The sequence below is a fragment of the Poecilia formosa genome, unplaced genomic scaffold, assembly GCF_000485575.1.
Source record: "Poecilia formosa unplaced genomic scaffold, Poecilia_formosa-5.1.2 Scaffold907, whole genome shotgun sequence".
Taxonomy (NCBI): Eukaryota; Metazoa; Chordata; class Actinopteri; order Cyprinodontiformes; family Poeciliidae; genus Poecilia; species Poecilia formosa.
Window position 1 is genome coordinate 3526 of NW_006800846.1, and position 20067 is coordinate 23592.

A 20067-nucleotide genomic window follows, 5' to 3' on the forward strand; every position below is an offset into this window, starting at 1 on the left:
AAAAAAAAGAAAAATATACATTGTTGTGCTCACATGACCCAGGTTAGTTTAGTTAGATATTTGAAAAAAATATATTTTGTGTATATTTTATTCAAATTTCATGCTTTATCCATAGGACCTGTTTTGTCCCTATTCTCAAGAATCACTGATATGTGCCGAGAGTACAACTCCTTCCTAAAGGTGAAGATGTATCACAGATATATAAAAAATTAACAACGGAAGATAATACAGGAAATAGCGCCCCTTTCACTTCTCGGTTTACTTCAAGTGCACCTCGCTGCAGCAAACAGACAGGGGCGGGGACGGACCACTGTCAGTCTTTTACCTTATTTGGAAATGGGACCATTGCAATCCGGAAGTGAAAGGGGCGCTATTTCCTATATTATCCGCGTTCTCCCGTTTTAATTTTCTTTTTAAATCTGTGATATAGCTTCATCTGTAGGAAGGAGTTTCACTCTCAGAATGTATTTCAACTTCTCTTTTTTATTTACTTCAGCGCAGCTCACAACTTTTAACAAATTCCGTAGCTTTCTCCTAAATCTGCTTCTTAGTCGCATCTTTTCTTTCCTGCTACTGTCTCTAGTGGCGTGGGGGTGGTAGCACAACTAATATAATTATGTCACTAAACGAGAATGCCACAAAATCTTTATTATTTACTATTAATTTCGCCATTACTGGCAACGTGAAAGATAAATTATCTTCTAAAATACCATATTTTACTTCAGGATGTAGAAGTAAAATACATTATAATGTATATATACATTATAAATATATAATGTATATTTATACATTATATATTTATAATGTATACTTATACATTATATATTTATATATTTATATTTATACATTATATATTTATAATGTATACCTTTATACATTATAAATAATATGTATACATCTCCATCAATTATAGGAGGAACAAAATAAATAAGACATGACAAACAACATTATCAACAACAATAAAAATACTATATACAATGTATGCGTAAGAATTTTAATTGAGCAAAAGTCAATAACGAACAAATTAATTAGGTTCACAGATGAATAACCATGGATTTTTATTTTGTTGGTAGAGTCTTATATATAGCAAAAAATATGATTAAACTATTTAGTCTTCCAAGGTGGAAATTTTTCTTTGACTCTGAAACAATAAAATAAAAATCATTAATAGAATCACAATAACAACAATTTGTGCATAAAGTAAAATACTTAGCATGCTATAGGTAAATGTTATCATTTAGTTTGGCTAAGAATATTTATTGCACTGTCAATGAATGACTTCTAATAGATGTTCTATAGTTACCAGAGGAACACAGCAATGCCTTCATGAGCTCAAACTGACGGAAAAAAGAGGACGGATGCTCTCTGCTGAAATATTTTATGCCATCTTCCATGCTCTTTCAGCAAACAGTTGAAACAGAGTTGTTTTTGGTTTCACCACTATTTACTTACTATTTTTCCTACCATTCAAAGTATTCTTAAAAGATTGTCTGTTAGTCTGCAGCTCATGTGACCAAACCAGCCGAGGAGATGAAAAGCTAAAGCAGTCAACAGTTAATACTTGAGATGAGTTAAAACTTAAGTTAAATTTTTAAGTTTTAACATTTTAACTTATTGTTAAAATGTTAACATTACTTAACTAGAGGTAATGTTAGCTAATGTTACCTCTAACTAACTAGAGGTTTTGCACGAGTTGCACTTGTTGGGTAACCCCAAGATCACTGGGTCTTCTTAAAAGATAGAGTGACGTTTCTTAAAAATGTAGCCAGTGCTTTCAGCAAAATTGAGTTGACTGTCCAGGAATGATCCAAGGTATTTAAAATTTGCCATAGTTTCAACAGGTTGGCCAACCAGTGAAACTGGAACCACTTTCAGGTATTGTTTATGTCATTTAATTAGCTCTACTTCCTAAAGAAAATTAAAAGGTATGGTGTCTTGTGAGGGACTTTATCTTTCACGTTGCCAGTAATGGCGAAATTAATAGTAAATAATAAAGAATTTGTGGTATTCTCGTTTAGTGACGTACTTATATTAGTTGTGTTACCATCCCCACGGCACTAGAGGCAGTACCAGGCCCGAAAAGATGCAAAAAAGGAGCAGATTTAGAAGTACACAGAAAGCAACGAAAATTGTTAAAAACTGTGAACTGCACTGAAGTAAATAAAAGAGAACAAAGACAACTCTGTCTCAACTGTTTGCTGAAAGAACATGAAAATGGCAGGAATACTTTAGCAGGGAGCATCCATCCTCATCATTCATCAGTTTGAACCTCTGGTTCTGTGTTCCTCTGGCAACTAAGAACATCTATTAGACGGCATTTATTGACAGTGCAATAATTATTCTTAACCAAACTAAATAATATTTACCTATAGTGTGCTACGTGTTTTGCTCTATTCACAAATTGTTGATAATCAATCAATCAATCAATCAATCAATCAATCAATCAATCAATCAATCAATCAATCATGTCTTTATTTCAGACACAAAAGAGGTCTATAGAAAAAGGTAAAAACAAGCAAAATAAGAGAAAAATAAAAATGAACATGACATGATATTATTCACCGAGTCACAACGAAATGATGACGCCAATGATTCCATAATCTTGAAGAGAATCTCACAGTACTAAAAACAGGATTTACTGAAATTGCAATTATATTATTGCATGACACAGATAATCTACACATGCATTTATACATAAGATTCCTGAGCACAACTGCACATGTGGGAATAGCATTATGTACAAACATATGGCAAGCACTACTCCATCTAGGCACTTTGAGTAGTATCCTCATGCCATTATTGTATGGTACATAAAGTTTCTGCAGGCTACTTTTTTTTGTATCATCACCACAGATGGGCCATGTAATAATGTGATTCATGAATATGATTTATCATTTTAGAGTCAAAGGAGAATTTCCTCATTTTTCTCTCTATATAAAAGACTCTACAACAAAAAGTCTCAATAATACACATGGCACTGTAAAAACAAAAAAAAAAGTGAATTTTTGCTTATATCTGTTTAACAACCCTGGTTGTAACAACCTGAATTATTATTATTATGTACCTAATTCATTTGTTTGTTATTGACTTTTGCTCAATTAAATTTCTTACATATACATTGCAAATGGTATTTTTTATTATAGTTGATCATGTTGTTTTTCATGTCTCCTTATTTCTTTTGTTCCTTCTATAATTGATGGAGATATATAGACATTATTTATAATATATGAAAGCATTGTCATTTAATTAGCGCTACATCCTTAAGAAAATGAAAAAAAAAATTGTTTTATAATGCCAGAATTAATAGTAAATCATAAAGACGTTGTGGTATTCTGATTTAGTAATGTAATTAGATTAGTTGTGCAAGCCCGAAAAGATGTGACTAAGAAGCAGATTTAAAAGTACACCGAAAGCTACAGAATTTGCTAAAAACTGTGAGCTGTGCTGAAGTAAATAAAAGAGAGAAGGTCAAATACATTCTGAGAGTGAAACTCCTTCCTAAAGGTGAAAAAATACCACAGACTTCAAAAGAAAATAAAAACGGAAGTATAGGAAATAGCGCCCCCTTCACTTCCGGATTGCAATGGTCCCATTTCCAAATAAGGTATGAGACTGACAGTACTCCGTCCCCNGATGAATTTCTTGTTTGTTCAACATGATTTTATCACGTTTTTGTTTAAAACATGAAATTATTGTGTTAAAAGTACATGATATTCTTTTATTAATGTAATAACCCCCTAAGTTCATTTTTTTGAGTGCAAGTCTGCTGCAGTTGAATGGTGATCGTAGGGTGGAGGCAGAGGAGACGGTCGGATTCAGGGGCCAGGGCTAGGGCTGACGGATCTTGTCCTTCTTTGCGGCGAGAAGTCTCAACTTTTCCCCTGGTCCCAGGGTGTGGTCCTCTGCTGATCTTTCGCCTGCGTCCTCTTGTTGACTCTCCTTCAGCGCCGCGGACTAAGAACAGTTTCTTCCCCAGCTCGCTGGCTTTTAAACCCTCTTGGCCCACAGTTGTGTATGGGAGAGGTCTCATGACTCATCCTTCCCGAGTATTTCATCGGAAAGTACCGTCTTGCCCAAACCTTGTTCCACCCTGAATTTGGTAATACACAAACCTCCCTCTTTTGCGTCTGACTGCTGCAACAGTCAACAGAAACACAATCAACTCAAAGAATAATCAATTTGTTTTACCATTATCTGAAATCATTGAAAATATATAACAATTAAGTTGTTACTGTTACCGCAGATCATGAATACAGATTATATATTTCAGTCATACATTACAGACATTGTGGTTACAAAACATCAATCATTTCAACTGTTACACTATTACACACCTATGTATTTTGTATTTCATTTCTTTAATCATTCTTAAATCAATATACAAGATCACTGTTATTCCTCAGGCTTTTATCCTGCTTTCTGCGTGTACCTAGAGAGATCTCACAAGTTCATGCCAGTTTCCTTGACAGACTTTAGTCAAAACTGTAACACATTCTATACTGTTGTTGAACCTGTGTTATCGCAACTGTTTTCCTTCTTCATTACCCTGTTATCGCTGCCATGATACTGTAACATCATGTTATTGTTGCTGCTATTATACCACAACTTCATTACTGATGACCATTTTTATTCAGCAATTGAGATTGTTATTTCGCTAAAACCTAACATTAAGAAATATACCCTGTGAACAAAAAATATTTAGTGAATCTGTATTCTGTTTTTGTAAATTTTAAAGGATTTATGGGAATATGTATTTTTCATGATATTTTGTAGACTGTTATCGCTGCCATGATACATTCTATAAAATTACAATAACATCAACAGTTATTGTTGATTAACCTGAACATGTTATTAACCTGTTCAGGTTAATAACATGAACTGCAAAATAACAATAAAATGTCTTGCCAACATTTTCTGTTAATTTACTGTAATTCAACTTACAGTAATATAGTTAATATAATAATGATAAATCAGAAACTTCAAAATTCAACATTCTCCCTTGCTGGAATGTCAGCCAGTTGTCTCAGTTTTTGATGGAGATGTACCAGCAGCCTCTCCGCAACCCTGCAGTGACAAATGGGCTGGCTGGATGGATTTGGAAACAAAAGGGTAAAACCTTCATGCAAATGTAAATGTGTTTAATGGTACTATACACTATGAAGTAGTCAGATTTTACTGTTTATAATTGTAAATTATGGTGATGTGTGACTTTCATAAAACAGCTGTGCTAAATATAAAGTTTAGGCAAGTATATTTGCAGAGTGACATACTCCAATCTCTGTGTATTTATATTGGTCTGATACTTTAGAACAACCAGATACCAAGTAATTATAATTGTTTTTAAAGAACAATTGAAATACATAAACATAATTGGTCAGCATGATACAGTTGGCATTTATGTTTTTATGCTGAAACACAAGCTGAGAGGTAAATGGCAGAACTGATGAGGCTTCTGGAAATTTATCAGGGTGGGGAAAAAAATGAAGAGAACACTGGGTATGGATTTATAGGAGTCCGCTGCCACATTTTGTAAATACCCGTAAGACAAAAACAACAACAAAAAAGCAGTTCAAACACCCTTTAATGAAAGCACCACAAATAAACACACCCAAAATTAGCTTACATCAGAGCTGTTCAAAATCAACGTTCAGGACTGCTTAAAAAGAAAGAAAGGTTTGTTCCACAGCATCAAGCATGAAGCAGTTTATTATAGAAAACAGCAGAAACCGAAGCGCTGCCTCGAGTTAGAAAGACGGTGATATAAAAGCGGTAGCTCCACTACAGCGGCTTTCTTCACTTGCTCTTGACGGGTTTCTCGGTTTTCTTCGGGAGGAGGACAGCCTGGATGTTGGGCAGGACCCCCCCTTGAGCGATGGTCACACCTCCTAGTAGCTTGTTGAGCTCCTCGTCGTTGCGCACGGCAAGCTGCAGGTGGCGGGGGATGATCCGGGTCTTCTTGTTGTCCCTCGCCGCGTTGCCTGCCAGCTCCAGGATCTCGGCGGTCAAATACTCCAGCACCGCCGCCAGATATACCGGGGCTCCGGCGCCGACGCGCTCCGCGTAGTTCCCTTTGCGGAGCAGCCTGTGGACTCGACCAACCGGGAACTGGAGCCCGGCTCGAGAGGATCGAGATTTGGCCTTGGCTCTGGCTTTGCCTCCGGTCTTCCCTCTGCCAGACATGGCTACAGATGGTGGTTTATCCCAGAGTGGTGCGAGGAAACGCCTCAACCTTTATGTGGCGTAACTTGGTGACTGATGATGTCTCCTGTCCCGGTGTTCATCACGTATCAGTGAGACGCACGACTGTAAATCCGTTGCAGCAATACGTTAACCCCTCCGCCATATTGAGAGAGGAACACAGGGCGGTCTTGTGAGCGAGGAGATGCAGTTTTCACATGGTTTACTTCTTCGACTAACCCTAAAAATTAAGCGAGTATTAACAAGTTGTTTTAAAGATAAACCTTATCGAGTCTACAGTATTGATTAACTCTACGGTTATAACCAGTAGATCACAGTAGCTACCAAGACTAAAACAGCTTTTCTCTTCAATTCTACATTTGAATTGAAATATTTAAAATTGTCCTCTACTGGAGCCCAGCTCCAGGAACCTAGAATTTAATGATCAAATGATTTCAGCTGGATTCTCAGACAGCTCCATATGTGCTAATAGCAGATTGCACTGAATCTGGTCTTACTGTGCCATTGCAACCATGAAGTGTAAATAATTTTTAGCGACTTGCAGTCAGATGTGAACTGGAATGTCCCATCTGTTGTTCGTTATATGAATAACTATCTGGATTTTCAGCACCATCACTAAACTCCCAGCTCCACAGTCTTTGCTGATCCTCCAAGAATTAGAAATATCCAGAAAACATTTCAACCTGCAAAATACTATTTTACCATCAGAATATCTGGATTCCATTTATTTGCTTGTGAATGGAATTTATGTCACTTATTTTGGAACTAGGTAGACCACTTTTGTTTAAAAGTTGAAATGTCTCATGAGATCATGATACACAATGAGCCGCATGGCTCGCTGCATAGGGCAGGTAGGGTTCCATGCGGCTGTCCTGAGTCCCGCTCCTCATCCGAGGCCTCTTGCTGCATGATTTGGATGTCAACCTACTCTTCTATAAAATACCATTAGCAGAACTACATGTTTAAAGACATGGAGCTTCAGGAAAACTTTCAAGCAATTCAAACCACTTCCTTTTCCCTTTAAATCTGCCATTTATTTTTTCATGAAGGGTATTGCCAGTTGAGAAAAAAAGTAAAACAGTGATGGAGGTAGGTGTGTATGTGCCAATAAACAGAACACTTCCATATGGTTGTCCTCGTCAAAAAAGTTCCGATGTTTAAAAGGTACACTTTTAATGGTTATGGTTTCCCCTCAACAACCAAGTTATGAGTTGGTCTAAGGAAGTAATTCATCATGCAATAAGTCAGATACGTTTCCACCCAAAATAGAGCATAGGTACAGCTGTGTTGGCTACTTGCACCATGGATGGCATTAGAAAGTTGCTAGGCTTTTAAAAATATCCTAGAACGGAATCTAATCAGATGTTGCTATGGACTCGGGGACATGTTCAACTTTTTCAGTCACTCCAAAGTAAAATCAAACATGGGTTCATACTAAAAAAAAAAAAAAAAACTTTATTCATGGTTTAGAAACAAACATTTCATCTCTTCTTACTGCCTTTAGTTATTTCCTTCAAAGAACCACAAATCAAACCCAAAGTTGGTTTGTGGTTTATCTTAACAAATCCCATTATTTCTATTATTATGCACCAAACAGTGCACACACACACTACAGCCATGAAGTGAAAAATGGGACTGTATAAGCTCAATGTGACACATTGGTCTAAATTCCCAATATTACAGGAGGGGCCTGATGTTACGTCAGTCTTTTGATTAGTCTACAACTAAAAGCAACTCTGGAGTTTTAAACGTAGAACTCACATTTTATTGGCTACTGGGTTCTATATGAGCATCTCTCCTTTCTCTGACCAGACTGAGACAGAACCAGTTTTACTGTGCTGAGATAGGTCTTTTCAGTTCTCAAGACAACTGGCAACAGCTCAGATTTAGCACAAGAACCAGTTTAAAGAGAAATAAAAACAACAAAAAACCCACTCTGGATATATAACAGTGAAAACCAATGACACTTCTCCACAGATATATTTACCATTCACACCTTTAAGTAAGAGAAAGACTGACTGATGAGCAGACCTGATGGCTGGACCAATTATTTGCAATACTTATAGCTTCATAGCTATATGACGGACCACACCAGGTCAAGTATTTTTCTTTTAATAAAGCTCAATCGCATCTACGATGGTAATTAGAACCAAAAAAATGGATGCTAGCATACCGACTGAGCTCCGCTAATGTGGAGTCCACTAGGCATCGATATCTCCAATATTCATATGATTCAGTGAAAATGCTGCTGGACATCTGGAGATGCTGCTTCAAGTATTCCAGTTTGTTGATGCATTAAAATTTGGCCTGTTCTAAATGTCAGATTTATAATAAACATGGTGATTACTGCTGATATACTTAAATATAAAGTTTGCCTCATCTCTGTTCATTGTTTTTGTTTTTATGCAAATATAACTCTAGAGCTTTTAAATTTTCAATTTTGTGCCAAATAAAACAAAATTAAAAGGTTATTTTATTAAATGCCAGTCTGTCCAATGGAACCGTAGCTGCTGTGGCTGATGCCAGAGGAATTTCAAACCATTCCAGACCAACTGGTCAGCCAAGGTTAAATAATTTAAACATTTCAAAATGATTTACATATCTAACAGTTTTGAAAAACAGAGACCTAGATTTTAAACTTGACATATTTTGTGCAGTATTTCAGGGCACCAATGGTTTCTCAGGCTGTATTTATTCATAACCTACTTCTTCTTCTTCAAAATGTCCAATGCTCACAAACTCCAAAGAGACCAGAAGATATGATGGGACAAAGTGGTAGGGAAGGAAGAGGTGGAAGGAATATTCTCCAGTCTTTAACCAGAATCAGCCCAGCAACTGAACAAACAGGGCAATAAAAAAATCCAAAATTAAAAAAAGGCAAACAAAGTTGAAAATGTCTCAATAAATAGTGATTTTCTTTTCCCGCCTTAGGTCCAGTTGTTATAATTCATCTTCTACATGGTTTCCATGTGTAGCACTCTCTGCAGTCTCTAAACAGGAACAAACAGGATGAGACGGTTAGGCCTGGATTTACTAAACTTTAAAGGAACTCTGCTGTTATATATTTACTTGTTCTCACTCAGAGCAGTCAGTTATCTCAGCTGGTTAGATGCCAAATCTGGTTTTAGAGGCCCCTCAAGACCAATTACCTACTGCTGTTGCTGACTTGAGAAAGTACTGCTGTACACAATCCAGTGGCAAATGCTTGACTTTAATTAAGAACTTACTCAAATGTGTCCCCTGCTGTCACAAGTTGCATCTCAACTGTTTTGTTTTGTTGGTTTTTTTGCAGTTGGTCATGCAACCCTAAAGTTTTAGCTACCGTATGTTGTTAAATGTCTTCTACATCGCAGATGCCCCCTTTCTGTTTCAGTGATATAAAAATCTGTTTTACAATTTCTCAGATCTGATTTTGTAAACTTTATTATAGTTAATGATCATTTGCTTTAAAGTTTGAATTCTTTGCTTCATAAGTCTATCTCATAAACTCTATCAATTTACTTTTGTTTGAATTTTTTTCTGTTTTTGGAACTAAACCATTGGATAAAATGTATCATTTTACTACAACAGCTACATTCTTCACTTCATCAATGTCCTAGTCCAAGGGTCTGCAACCCTTGGCTCCGGAGCCTTAAGTGGCTCTTTAGACCTTCCACAATGGCTCCTGATAGCTTTAGCTAAAAATAATCAAGAATCAACTAATGTTATTAAATATATAGACAATATCAAATGCAGGTGTTGGCAGTTTGTTTCCACAGAGTTACAACAATGAATTTCCACAACAGACTGACATTAAAGTCACATTTTTCTTACCAGTTTGGAAGCTATGTGCGTTGTTCAAATAATTTTCCTCAAATTTCAGCATCCCATAGAAAAAATGTTTCCATACTCTTTTTGCAATTTTTAAAAATCTTTTTTCCCCTAATGCCTAATCTTTATTTCAAAACCTCAAAATAATGACATTAATAATAAAAAATTTGCAGTTCTTCAAAAATAAATTTTCTTTATTTTGATATTTTTTGAAAATAAGTTGTCCGTTTTTCAAAAAGTCATAGCATTTGTGCCTCTAAACTGGTTTTAATTAGGTTGGACAAAAATGTCTCTTTCTAAAAGTTGCAGACCCATGTCCTAATCTTGGAAATGTCATGTTTCAGAATTCTTAATGTGTTTCCTTCGAAGTTGAGTAACACCTAAACAGTACATACAGCCACATGCTCAGAAAAACATTCAATAAAGAAAAAGTTTCTGTTATTTTGTGATGCAGTGAAATTTACTTTGCTTTTCCGTGTTACCTCGGTTATTGTGGATTTCTCTCCAGTATTGTGACAGACTAACCTTTGCTCAGGGTCTCTTCTATGGTCTCTTCTATGGGTTGTGATTGGCTGTCAGTAGCTGTATGTGGAGTGCTCTCTTCAGTGGGCGGGGATTCACCTGGCTTCTGTTCTTCTAAGCTTTCTGCTGTGAGACAAAAACATTCTATGAAGTCTAACACACAACAAGTACAACTAATAGAGGGACCTGCTCTGCTAATAACCCACCGGTCTTTGGGTTCTTGCTTTCCTCTGTGGGAGGAATAACTTTCTCTTCTGTTGTGGCATTGACTTTGTTGCCAGCATCGGTGGTCGTCTCATTCTTGGCTTTAGGTTTAGGCTTTGGCTTTGCGAACTTGGCTTTGTTCAGCAGGTAATTCATTTCCCGCTGCAGCAGGAGCAGCTTAGACTCAATGTCTCTGGACAGCAGGACTGGCCGCTCATGTGGAGATCGCTTCTCCTGCTCTGCCACCGTTTCGTTTTTCCAAACCTGTAGCAGAAAAATACCAAAAATGAAGGCCAGTTCACCAGAACTAAAGAGAGGGCTACATATGTTTTAGCTGTGCAACTAAGACAATAACAGAATACATTGAACAAAAAAGAGACAAAACCCACAGTGGGGTAAGACAGTTCAAATTGATGTGGCCTTTCCCAGAAATAAACCAACAGAGAAAACTGCAGGAATGAGATTTCCTGATAATCTGCAGCACAACGCCTTCAATCTCACAACAACACAGATTGACATGAACCACCTACCGTAGTTTCGTTGATAACTTTTTCCAACATATTTAGCTCAACTTCTGTAAATATTTGGTCATCCCCTGGAATCAGTTTGGCACCCCTGTGAAACAAGGAGAGCTCAATCAAAAACCACACAGAAATGGATTCACACAGCTGAGTTCAAAATAGTGCTTTAAGCAAGTACATGTCTTCTTTATGTGGAGACAGATGCATTGAGAACAAGGCACATGTGAAGAAAACAGCCGTGTCAAAATTTACAAGCTCTAGTCTTTACTGAGAGAAGGAAAAATGCTTGAATATTTAGTTTCCTGTGATTGTTCAAGTGTATAGGCACCACAACCACTAACAAGTATTCCAGCAAAGGATGATCAAAGTACTTTCTACAATTTCTCAACACTTCTGGACTTTGTCTTTAGAGATAAGTTTTCTACTAGTTTGAGGTCTGAGGATTTCACTCCATGAGGTTCATGTTTGTCTGTGACATCAACATCATAAAGCATCATATAGAGTCACAGTGAACTGAACTCAAGCGTTTTGGGTCTCTGCTAAACTGGCTTCAAATAGCTTCTATCTTCTACAGTTGCTATGGGTTACATTTCACCCATAGTGACTGGCACGGTTTGTGGTGTTGGACTGACCTAAGGAAGAAGTTGGATGTGTTGAGTGTGTTGTCGAGGTCAGTCAGCAGCTCCGGCCACTTCCTTCGCTCCGCCACCCTGAAGAACACGTCCTTACACAACCCTTTGAGCTGAGACAGCTTCTCCTTCAGCTGCCTGGTGGTGGCACCATAGCCCTCCTCGTCCAACCAGTCGGAAGCCTCCTTCAGTTTGCTCAAAATCTGCTCCTGCTCCTCCTCCGTCACCACCTGCTGGTGGTCCTCCTGGTACAGCTTGTCCTACAGACATCAGGCGGCACATGCAGCGCTGGTTCAGACAGGAGAAAAGCTTCAGCAACGGCCGGCATCGAGCTGCAGTAACTAACCTGCGTCTCAAAGATAAATGCTTCCAGACTGTTCAGGATCTTCTCCCTTTCCTGCTTTGCTAGATCTCTGTCTGTCAAGTCCTGGAGCCTGGAGAGAGCCGAAACTTTGCTTTCTCTGATTGCACCAATAATATTGCATTGTAGGAATAAGAAGTTTAACACCTACTTCTTTTTTGAGGAAATTAGGTCATCAGCGGTGGGGTCCATAATGTCATTGATGAGAAGTTCCATGGGGACATCTTCGGATATCTTGGTTCTTTTCTGAGGTTTTGTCTTTTTCTCCGTCTCGGCATTTTCTGATTTCTGGTCACCTTTTTCCTGCTGAATGATGACAGAAAGTTTTTATAACAGCTGTTGCAGACACCCAAACAACAATATGAGGTCACAGATAATTGGTTAAAACTGTGGAGAGTGACTCATTTTACCGGAGTCTCTGTTTTACTGGTTGTGTCCTCTGGTTTCTCCTCGTTTTTTTCTTCTGTTGGACTTTTCCCTGAATCATTTTTAGTCTCATTGTCCTTGTCCTCATTTTTCTGGGCCTCATTACTCTCCTTCCCAGACTCAGGAGGAACTTCCTCTTCCTCCTTATTAGAGACAGATGCTCATGTTCATCCCCAGGCCTCACATTATGATGTTTGTCGCCTTGGGCGGACCACATCACTGAGGGACACTTACCTGAATGGGTTCGGATACATTTGAAGTTGGCTCAGAGGACCCTCCTCCAAACAGCGTGGAAATGGTATTGCCCAGTTCTGACAAAAAGCAAAACTTTAGTTTTAATTAGAAGTAATTTGTCATTATGATAGTTTAAACGCAGTTCAATTTGTACATGTGATTTAGTTGATAAATGAACTTAACAGTAGGCATTTAGCTTACTCTGGAAAAATTCTTATAATGCTCACAGTAGGGCTGGATATTGTTATTGATAATATATATCGTGATAGACATGTGATCAATCTCAATAGATAATACATCTGGTAGAATATTTAATAAATAGATTATTCACTGAACTCCAATCCAGAATAATACAGGATTCTGGGGGATGTAGATAGAGAAAAGGCTTTAGCTGCTCTCATGGCCCCAGCTAAGTAAGGTGGGCAGCATCACTCACTTTTGGTTATCCTAGCAACAACCTATTGAGTAACTTGAGCAGCAGCAGTTTCAGGTTTTGCCACCGTGCCTCATAACAGCTTAAATAAAAAAAATAAAAATAATTTTTAAAAAAGCACAAGAGGAAACCGTGGATAAAACAGGAAACGTCACACCACCAGTTTGGCAGTATTTCAGATATTTAAAATAAAAAACATCAACAGTCATTGATATCAACAATTACTGATATAGACTGATATATTAAACGCTTATATCATGATACATTTTTCAGCCATATCGTTCAGCCCTGGTTCAAAATTGACATCTAAATGCAAAGCTGGATTGTCTTAATGTTTTCTCTGCCAACCAACCATGAGTGGAGTACAGATTATCGGCTAAACCAACAAATTACTGGTTAAATTAACTTTTATAATCATCATGCGTTTCTGTTGAAAGGAACAGATAACGTCAATCGGTAAATGTTCAACATTTGCATGTTTGTGACTTCACAGTATTGTGTGTTTCTGATGCCGTTCCGGTGCTTCATGTTTGTTGCTGATGCAGATGCACTGCTTACTAGTTAAAGTAGATTCCTCTTCCTTCTCTTCCACAATTGTCTCAAAAACCGACTCCACCTGCAGAAGGGATATTAAAATTAATTTTAATGAATTGAATGAGACCTTCTCCTCACCTTTCACAACTGAAGAACAATTAGAAGAAAACAAACTGCTTCCAACCAGAAAGTTGAAAAGCCCTACAGAATTTTTCCATATAAATGTACAAAGTTGACTGAAAGGATGCTTCCGATTGGAGCTTAGACTGGTGACTGTGGAGGACTTCACCCGGTCCAGCAGCAGAACTCCACTTTCATCCATGTTGAAATGAGCTTTGATCCCCTTGGACTCAGCATCGGTGTGCTTCTGGAAGCTGTGGCCCACTCCAGACAGCTTGACCGTCGTCAGGTTCAGAGAGCCGAACACACTGCCAAACACAACCATGACAGAAAATAGGTAATATTACCCCCAAAGGAATAAAGCAGAAGAATCAACATATGTCAAACTTCATGATGAGAAAAACAAAAATATTTGGAAGTTTTGGAGGTTCCAAGAGCAGAAGGTGTTGAAGCAAACCTGAGGTCCTCCTGACTTAGAAAGCTGAGGTCTCCATAGTTGATATTGAAGGCAAAGTCATCAGTGTAGCGATTGAAGGTGATGACTTTCCGCTGCGGGTAGGGCGCCATCCTCTGGAACAGGATGCGCTTGTTGTGTTTCAGGGTTTTGATTCCTTCCTCTTCCTCCACCTCCCGGTTGAACTCCACCTGAACCAGTAAAAGTATACAGGGACAATTCTGATAAAGTCTGCTGTCTGAATATCCAGTCTCTAAGCAGGTCAAACCCCTACCAGAGCAGCTCTGACCTGAATGGGGAAGATGGCTGCGTCTCGGACCAGGAAGGGTTTGACCTTGAAGGCTTTACTGAGAGCAGCTGCCTGGTATACAGCTCCCATTGCCGCCGCCTCGTCTGCATTGATGTTTTTCCCCAGTTCCATTCTGTAACACAGACACACTCAGTCCTTCTAATGAAACCTCCACGGAAGCAGTGAACTTCAGCAAATCACGGAAACTTTGTTATACTTACTTCCCCACAGCTTTGAGCAGCACTTCCTGAACCTTGGGGACACGAGTGGCACCCCCGACTAAAATCACTTGCTCAATAGCTTCCTGTTGACCGAAAGACACCTTGCAGTCACAGCTGTAACAAAAGTTAACCACTGTGTGTCTACCGTTTACAATTTGTAGAAAACAACTTTTAGACATATCAACTTATATCAAACAGAAAATAGCTTAGAAATTCTATTGGTGCTGACAGGACAGAGCAAGGTGCCTGTAGCAGCAGCAGAGTGTGATGTAAATGAAGGAAGCAGCAAAGGACATACTGACCAACTTCATGTCTGCTGCTGTGAGGGCCTCCTGCACCGGCCCAGGGACTCTGTCAAACAGATCAGCACACAGTTCTTCAAACTCCACTCTGGTCACCTTCGCTTTGAAATCGATATCATCCATCAAGCCTTCCACCTGTAGGATGAGGGGACCATGGCAACCAGTTAAACTTGGATCAGCTTAGTTACAACATTTGCAATACGGGTTCACCCAGCCCATGAGTGTTCATCGAGGCCATCAGGGCTCACCTGGGCCATGAAGTCAACATTTGCACTCAGCACCGTCTTCAGCCTCTGTGCCTCTTTAAGGAGCTTGGCCATGGCTCGGTGGTTCTCTCTCACATCCTTCGGACTCTTCTTCTGGTCATTGAACAGCTTGGCCAGGTGGTCCCGCAGCCGCAGGTCCATCTCAAAGCCCCCCAGACTTCGATCAAACCTTCAGCCAGATGACATGAAGCATAGCTTGGTCTACGTAGTGAAGCCACCAGCAGCCACATTCATCAGGGATCATTGCACTCACCCAACTCCCCGGATCTGTAGCTGTGGCTGGGTACCAGACTCTTTGGTTTTCACCGTCTGATATGAGACTATGGTGGCCGTCGTGCTTCCTGAGCCCATATCATAAAACATGACGTTCTGTAATGAAACAGGTAGAGCCTTACACTCCGCTCTGAGCTATACAGATGGCATAAACCAACAGATACTGCTGGGGTCACCTGGGCTGTGCTGTCTATGTCTTTCCTTCTGAAAACACCATAATTTAAGGCCACGGCTGTATTGTCATTGATGAGCTGAAGGACCTTTAGATCTGCCATCTGTGCAGCATGCAAGACTGCCCTTCGCTCTGCCTGGTTAAAAAAAGCTGGTACGGTGATGACTGTGTCTTTGATTGGCTGTTCTGTAAATTTCACAGAAAGAGGAAGAGTGTCCTTGATCTACTCATGTGTTAATCAACAATCAATCAACTTTCTCAAGCAAACTGACCTGCAAAGTCCTGAGCCAACCCACGTGAATAATTCAACATCATCCCCAGCAGCTCCTCAGGTGAGTAATAAGTTTCTCTGCCAGCGAAAGAGACAGGACAGACAGAAATTAGTAACACGCCCTACTAAAAAACAACTGATGTCTCCATGCCAACTACAACAGCATCCTGACTGTGTTTTTATGACATTATGCTGACAAGAGAATCAAAGTAATAACTCAGTCAGGCCCTGTGAAACATACACCCTGTTGCATCTGAACACATAAAGACACATTTTTTAGACATGCAAATAATGTGTTTTTAATTTATCTTAGTGAAAAAAAGACCATTTAATTAACCACAAACAATCATTTTCAGTACTTCAACAGAACCACCAGAGGGAGTCCTTCTGACCTACAAAAAGAACATTTGAACAATGACAGAAATTTGCCATGGCTACATTTTTCTCCTCAACAGTCTCATAGTCGTAAGTGTAATAAGACAAGGGTTATGAAAGAATTATTTTACTATAAATTAATTCAGGTTCAAGTTTAGAATGAATATGGAGACATGCCAAACATTTATGGAAAAAAAATCATGCCAACGCTTCAAATATTGTAAGAGAGTAAAGTTATTGATAATGTCCTGACATGACGCCTCAGTCATGTTTATCAAATGAACCAAGACTGTTCTGTATTAACATTTTAAAAAGTGAATTTATTTCAGTAGTTTATGGAAACAAGCTATATAGCAATTTTATATAACTATACAGCATTTCGGTTACTTATGATCATTTTCTCCTTAAAGCTGACCAAAAGACAACATTTAAGATTAGAATATTACATCACACCAACAATAAAAAAGACACAATAAAAAAGACACAAAATTGTGCCCCAAATAAAACGTAAGTTGCAAAGTTCAAATTGCACCGACTCAGAATCGGTCACTTTCCAAGTCAATCTTTGTACTTGTTTAATATTGGTACCTAATGTACCAATATTAAACTATGAGTCTGTTTATTAAAGTAAGTACATATAAGCAGGTCCAGATGGAAACAAAACTTCTTGAAATACTTATTCAAAATTAAAGCAGTTTTAAGTCTTTTACAACACTTTATTTCAAGGTTTGAAGCATGCATGCAAACCTTGGAATAGGAACTCAACATTTGTTTCTCTTGCTGGTCTCCATCAACTCTTCTGATAAAGCTGCTATTTTCAAGATTAAATAGAAGCAGGAATATATAAATGTGGATACTGAAAAGAACAGAGAAGTGAAAACTCACAGGGAGCTGTTGAAGTAAACTGTTCCTCTCACTGGGTCACCCTGCAGCTGATGCTCAGGGAAATATCTCTGATAGACCTTCACCTGCAGGTTGTCATGTTTTTTACCCAGAAGGCTTTGCAGATGTCTATAAACCGTTTTGGGATTTTTCACAGACTGAAAAACAAACAAAGGACAGCATACAATAGTGATGTAATTGCCTAAGTGATGGCCTGAATCTGTCTGAAACCCGAAGGAACATCATACCACTCCTAATGCACTGTCTCCAAACAATCTCTCGTTTTCCTTTAGACAGACCACTGTGGGCGTTTTCCTTCTCGACTCACTGAGGAAGAAGGATTTCATATTCCTAAGTACATGTTTAAAGACTGCAAAGCATTTCTAAATGTTTCACCAGGATTGTCTGATCATAATGAAATAAAATTAATCAATCAGTTCCTACTCACCTGTTGAGAACAATCTCCATTGGCACACCAGGTTTTACTATTGCCATCTTCATCCACTCACTCCCAAGGTCAACTGACATCACAGCTACAGTCACTGGAAACACAAAGAGCAGCCTTACATTCAGTTGGGAGGGCTTTAATCAGTGAAACAGTTTGGTCAAATTATTCCATCTATGACAAATCAAACATTTTGTGATAAATCCTCATCAAATCTACCAGGAACTGATTTTCTTTTTCTTTTCATGCTGAGGGATGATTACCTGTGAAAGAAGGGAACACGGCAAGAAGGAGAGAGGTGAGAGCAACCACCATCTGGATCCTTATTCCCATTATGAGCTGTAGAGACACAAAAAGATTCCAGCTAAAAATACATAACATTTTAATTAGTTTGCATTTGGAACATAAAACTAATTGTTTTTCTGCTAAAATATATAAATTAGTTGGAATTATATTACATACATTATAATTATAATATGGCATAACATTCAATCATGTAATGTTTAGTTTTATTTTAACTTTAAAGCAGCAAGTTAAGAAAAAAATATAGAGACTTTGACTGCTGATGGTCCAGAAAAATTATTTGTAAGGAAGAGCAACTATGGGAGCCTTGTTTCATCCAGCTGACTGGCAGTGTGCAGGAACAGATGTGTCAATTTAAGGTCTGCAAATTGTAGGGAGAGTATGATGGAAAATGCTGGTGGTGGTGGCATGGAAACTGTAGCATTTTAATTCCTTGATACATTATAGAATGAGGACCCTTTGCTGAACAACTAGTAAACGGGCCTCCTACTGAACATGATAAAACATTCATTTTCAGACTGCATGCATCCATGCTTCTGTAAACATGATGCAATATAGGAGACACTCAATTTCCTCAATTTCTTGTTGCATAAAAAATAAAAACGCCATGGCAACAACCGAGTCTCAGGTCAGCTTTTCAATTAAACCTGTTATCACCCAGCGTTACAGATACACGGGTTTATTTCTGAGAAACAGACACTGCTGTTCTGGTTTTATATCTTGGATCACATTTAGTCCAGTTACTTGACTATTACTAATATGGCGTAGTAAGATGACATCACCTTTGTCACATCAGGGACTCCTCTCAGTTCACCTGCATCCACCCAGCTGTGCACAGCTGCAAAAAACATTACAAACACCACCAGGATGTGTTCTGGCTGAACCTTGGATTTTAGCAATAAACAGTGAACGCACTAAGAGTATGAGGTCAAATGTCAGGAGAGGGAGGAGGGAGAATGTCAGTGCCCCCTTTACCAGAGAGATTCAGTTTCACATCCGAATTAACAGCCTACACATAACTTCTGATCAAACACGACGACGACGTTACAGATGAGAAATGGTCACTTGACTTTTCCATGCAGTCTGTTTGGCTTTCAGAAAGCAGAGGCATGTGCTGTTTGAAGTAAAGGCAAGTTTATGGTGAAGTTAAGTTTAATCGTACCGGTAAGGTTTAGCTTGGAAGCAGAGAACGAGTAACCTTTAGGTCCTACTATATGTATGAACACAAACTCATCCTCCACAAGTAATACAGTATGAAGCGGAAACAAGGAGCAAAGTAAAGGCGCACGAGCAGCTAGCTACTCGGAAGCGGAGCAGGAACTTACGTTCTTCAGGTGATCAGATGAAGTTGTACAGGAGCTTCCACACAATACACTTTCAGCGGGGGATTCTAACACTAGTTCACTACGTACTGCCTTGATTTGCAGTCTCTCTGCTGTCCCAGTTGGGAATTTTAGTTCCCCTTATCACAGGTTTACTGGTTGCAGTCGGGCCCAGAACGCGGCGTTACCTCATTGGATCTACCGAAGATGTAGCCGGTGAAAAACTGCTGTCATGCCAACAATATTCAGACGCGCCGTTTCCGGCTCGCCCTAAAATACTGAGAGAGAGTAGGATGACTCTGTGGTATATTTTACATGGAGTCGTTTATATGATGGTAGCAGCTGTAATCTCTAGTGAGAAACGTGGTGACTTTGTAACCGTGCTTTATTCTAATGATAAAAAAATAAATACTGTACCCTTATTGTGTAAGGAGAAGTCTATATTTCCGGTTTGTAAATTCTGCAGTTTTGTCGTAACCGGAATTTTTTCTACAGGTCTA

General features: G+C 38.7%; 2 protein-coding genes across 5 annotated transcripts; both read right to left on the reverse strand.

Annotated features, from left to right (window-relative positions):
• Positions 1-5374: 5374 nt before the first annotated feature.
• On the reverse strand, positions 5375-7130 carry h2ax1 (H2A.X variant histone family member 1). The gene has a single exon (XM_007543789.2). The coding sequence runs from the start codon at positions 6178-6180 to the stop codon at positions 5794-5796; it is 387 nt and encodes a 128-aa protein (XP_007543851.1). The 5' UTR covers positions 6181-7130; the 3' UTR covers positions 5375-5793.
• Positions 7131-8053: 923 nt separating this feature from the next.
• On the reverse strand, positions 8054-19799 carry hyou1 (hypoxia up-regulated 1). 4 transcript variants are annotated; one of them, XM_016667113.1, is made up of 25 exons: positions 19571-19797; positions 19028-19083; positions 18206-18281; positions 17946-18039; positions 17746-17824; positions 17501-17655; positions 16242-16318; positions 15974-16155; positions 15778-15893; positions 15507-15693; positions 15259-15393; positions 14957-15039; positions 14736-14868; positions 14450-14637; positions 14162-14300; positions 13897-13954; positions 12906-12982; positions 12656-12814; positions 12397-12551; positions 12231-12318; positions 11888-12144; positions 11265-11349; positions 10737-10998; positions 10534-10656; positions 8054-9188 (listed from the first exon to the last, which is right to left on the reverse strand). In XM_016667113.1, the coding sequence occupies exons 3-25, from the start codon at positions 18273-18275 to the stop codon at positions 9139-9141; spliced, it is 2952 nt and encodes a 983-aa protein (XP_016522599.1). In that variant the 5' UTR covers positions 18276-18281; positions 19028-19083; positions 19571-19797; the 3' UTR covers positions 8054-9138. The 4 variants fall into 4 exon arrangements, with proteins under 4 accessions (XP_016522599.1, XP_016522596.1, XP_016522598.1 ...); XM_016667110.1 differs by having other exon boundaries at positions 13897-14300; positions 19571-19799; XM_016667112.1 differs by having other exon boundaries at positions 10534-10653; positions 13897-14300; positions 19571-19798.
• Between the last annotated feature and the right edge of the window lie 268 nt (positions 19800-20067).